We start from the raw sequence: 3442 nt of genomic DNA, 5'->3' as shown, positions 1-3442 counted from the left end.
ATTTACAAATCAGATGCATGAGTGTCACATTTAATTGTCGATAAATCTGGCCCATCTAACTGCTCTCAACTTATTCTCGAACGGCTAGGAATCGCGGAGATGGAACTCGAACCGCGCATAAGAGTTACCACCGCGTTCTGTGAAACAAAATGGAGAATCTGCCGCTAAACAGTGATAAAAGAAAGTGAATGGAAAATTTAACCGGACTGCCGGAACTTCATCTTCCGCGATTTGGTAAAGCATACATCAATTGGCCAGAGTTCTACGCTATTTTCACCTAGCAAACAGGTGGGATATGTAGCTAGTAAAAGTCACCGCACCATACTTATTGCTTCGTCTTTGACATTGCCATTGTGTATACTATGTGAGTCCAATGAGCATTATATGACGAAATGCCCACAACTTCTAGGATTGACTCCAACACAAAAATGCAGATATTGCATGAGCGTTGGGCCCAGCTTGGCATACCCTATCGGAAAATTTGTTCATCAGTGCCTCAAACTGTTGGACAGATCATACCACAATCAAGCGCAGCATTCATTTTTAACAATCGCTACATTCTATGATCCACTTGCACTCATCTTGCAAAATTCATGGACTTCCTAATGCCGGCTGGAACTGGCTGCACATCCACTTCCTCCTCCTAGTCCGCAGTGCTTGTGGGTGGCAGCGAAAATACTGGAATAGGCGGCGACGCCAAATTCTCCTGCTTCTCCTCATCGTCATCATCGTCGTCGTCATTTTCATCTTCACCTTCGTCGAGAACTCGCTCTCTGGCCAGCTTTCAAGTGGAAGAATCGGACATGGTACACTAGGCAGCATGGTCCTCATCAATGAGGACAACTTACCCCCCTTGAGTTGGCGCCTCGGCAGGGTGGAGAGCACCGTCTCCAGAGATGATTGCGTCGGTCGAGTTGCGGTGATCTGCACTAGCTCTGGACTGTGCAAGCGGGCAACAATCAAATCAGCTGTCCTGCCCCTTGAAACCACTTCGCTTAGAAGTATGTCTCTTCCAACGGGGGGAGTATGTCGGGAGTAGTCTTCTAGCTAATATCAAAATCAAGGCTTACGATTCTTTCAGCATCACTGTATGCTGAATTATCTATTTCATCTGTATGGCACCGTATTATTTTGTATAATTATAAATTGTAAAATATTTATGAAAAACTGGAATATATGAATGCCCTTCTTAAAACAAGTATTTTATAGTTACGGCACTCGACTATACGGGTTCTCCTGTATTTACTTCAAATATGCAATCTATAAGCAAACTTCAGACGAAATTGAAGGCGTTCTTTTTAACAAGAAGCGGCATGGCTTTTCGAGGCCAAAAAATCACCGATTGCCGAACCAAAATGCGCCAGGACTGAGTGAAAACGCAAGGTAATGAAAAGCCATGTGTTACCTGTTTCAAGTGTGTTACCTGTTATACAGCATCAATGTGCAACAGTGATGAGAAGCGAGAGAAGATTTGACATATGTGCGATACATCAACCTAACGAGACTGCAGCATAATTTGGTAAAAGGTTTCCATTTTGCTTTGATTCAGGTTCCAAACGCTTATCATTCGCAAAAGAAACACTGGATGAAGCTAGCCGACGAATAATTTGATAGTTTTGTGCGGCATAGGCGACAATAATGTTAAAAGCGAAATAGAAATTCCGTCCACAGTAAAAATTTCTGAATAAAGATAATAATAATAATATTATTTTGGGTGCATTTATAAATGCTCTGGGTGATATTGCTCATCCATACGTAATACATATTAAGACGCAAGTTCCATTGGTCATGGCGAATTGATTATACATACATCGAATTTAAATAGATCGCAGAGTAAAGCGAATAAATTTCGAACGATTGGCTTGTGGTTTAGGCGCGGAAATTAATAATATGATAATTATAATAACAATATTGTCACTAAACTTATTTTGACCAAAACATATGAAGTGTGTAACGTAATGGGAGGACTTGCTGTTTGCTAGGTCTTGAGTATAACGAAAAATTTATTGACTGCGATAGAAGCAAGCCAGCTATCTTGATAGGATGCTCTTATTAAAATTCAACTTTCATTAAATTGTACAATTAAGCGAGCAACTAAGGCAAGCCCATTGGAAATGTTACACAACAACTGCAGAAAAGGAAACAGTAACGGGTATCTTGTAGTCGCGGCACTAAACTAAACCGCTTCTTCTTTAAAATTTATATTACATTATCTTGTTCATTGCCTTTCAAATTGATTTCATGGACACCTGTGAACGCTTTTATTATAATTTAATTTTAATTTAATAATTTTTTAATTTTTTTAAACATTAAATGTGTTAATATTATTTCCCTTTCCCTTATTCAATAATATAAACCATTTAAATTTTATAATCAAACAAAAATTTGACCAAAAATGTACGACCACCACACGGTGTTTTGTTAGAGATACACTTTTTTTGACATTGTTGTTGTAGTCATATAAAAAATATGCCTAAATTTTTTATCTATGACTATCTTATAGCAATTCTTATATGGCGGTTAAGTACGAATACTGTATTGGCTGTATCGACTTTGATAAGTTCCTTCCATTCAGTACCTGTCTTGGAAGCGTGTCTATAAAGCAATACATATTCATAAAATATTCCTAATATATTTAATTACTATTTTATGTCTCCCTTTGCACTCTTAGATGCACACATTCATTCTATCAATGGTTTAACTTACTTCAGAGATCAATAGAGATTGACAGAAAAAGAACATCGAAAAAACCTACTCAACGCATCGATGGTAGTTTTTCATACTAACGTAAGTGCACGATGTTATTGAGGCCAGCATTATTGAGCTAAAACTAAGAATGTGTTCCACCTCTTTGTGTCCAGTTTCCTTACTGACTGCCAAATCAAGTTTTATCTGTTCGTAGGGCGGTAGAGACCAAGCACTTCGTTTTCCGTATCTAGAGCCAATATAGAAATGATCATTCCGAGGTGCAATAATTATTCGTCTAGACTTTAAGCTCTGTATCGTTCCAGTGCTGCTGGTTCTAGTATTGGTGCTTGACCGTCCATACCGACTACCAACGAAAAATGTTGGACGCTTTTCAATCCCTAAAATGAAATTAAGTAACAACATAAAAATCGTATAAATGAATATACATATGACTCTTAAAGAAAAGAAGAATATTTTATTATATTATTATGTATTATATTAAAGTATTTACAGGGTAAAAGAAAATTTTCCCAAAATTATAAAGTATATTGAAGGTGAGACAGCCGAAAATTTAACTGTAACAACTAGAAACGCTATAGCCGAGTGCCGAGACTATAAAATTCTCGTTACTGTTTTACACAATTATATAATATTCATTTTGCTAGTGGAAATTGACAAAGCCACACCTTTTGACAAAAAAGCATTTTAAGTAATTCAAGGTGAAGTCACTCTTCATGTGAGGACTTTTACAATA

General features: G+C 37.4%; 1 protein-coding gene across 1 annotated transcript; it reads right to left on the bottom strand.

The window, feature by feature from the left end:
• Positions 1-643: 643 nt before the first annotated feature.
• Positions 644-3111, bottom strand: LOC108113145 (RYamide neuropeptides). Its single transcript, XM_017223656.2, has 2 exons — positions 2788-3111; positions 644-781 (listed from the first exon to the last, which is right to left on the bottom strand). The coding sequence occupies exons 1-2, from the start codon at positions 3109-3111 to the stop codon at positions 644-646; spliced, it is 462 nt and encodes a 153-aa protein (XP_017079145.2).
• Between the last annotated feature and the right edge of the window lie 331 nt (positions 3112-3442).

Source organism: Drosophila eugracilis, unplaced genomic scaffold, assembly GCF_018153835.1.
Source record: "Drosophila eugracilis isolate 14026-0451.02 unplaced genomic scaffold, ASM1815383v1 contig_249, whole genome shotgun sequence".
Classification (NCBI taxonomy): Eukaryota; Metazoa; Arthropoda; class Insecta; order Diptera; family Drosophilidae; genus Drosophila; species Drosophila eugracilis.
The sequence above is the reverse complement of the archived record's forward strand: the minus strand, read 5'-3'. Positions and strand labels throughout refer to the sequence as shown.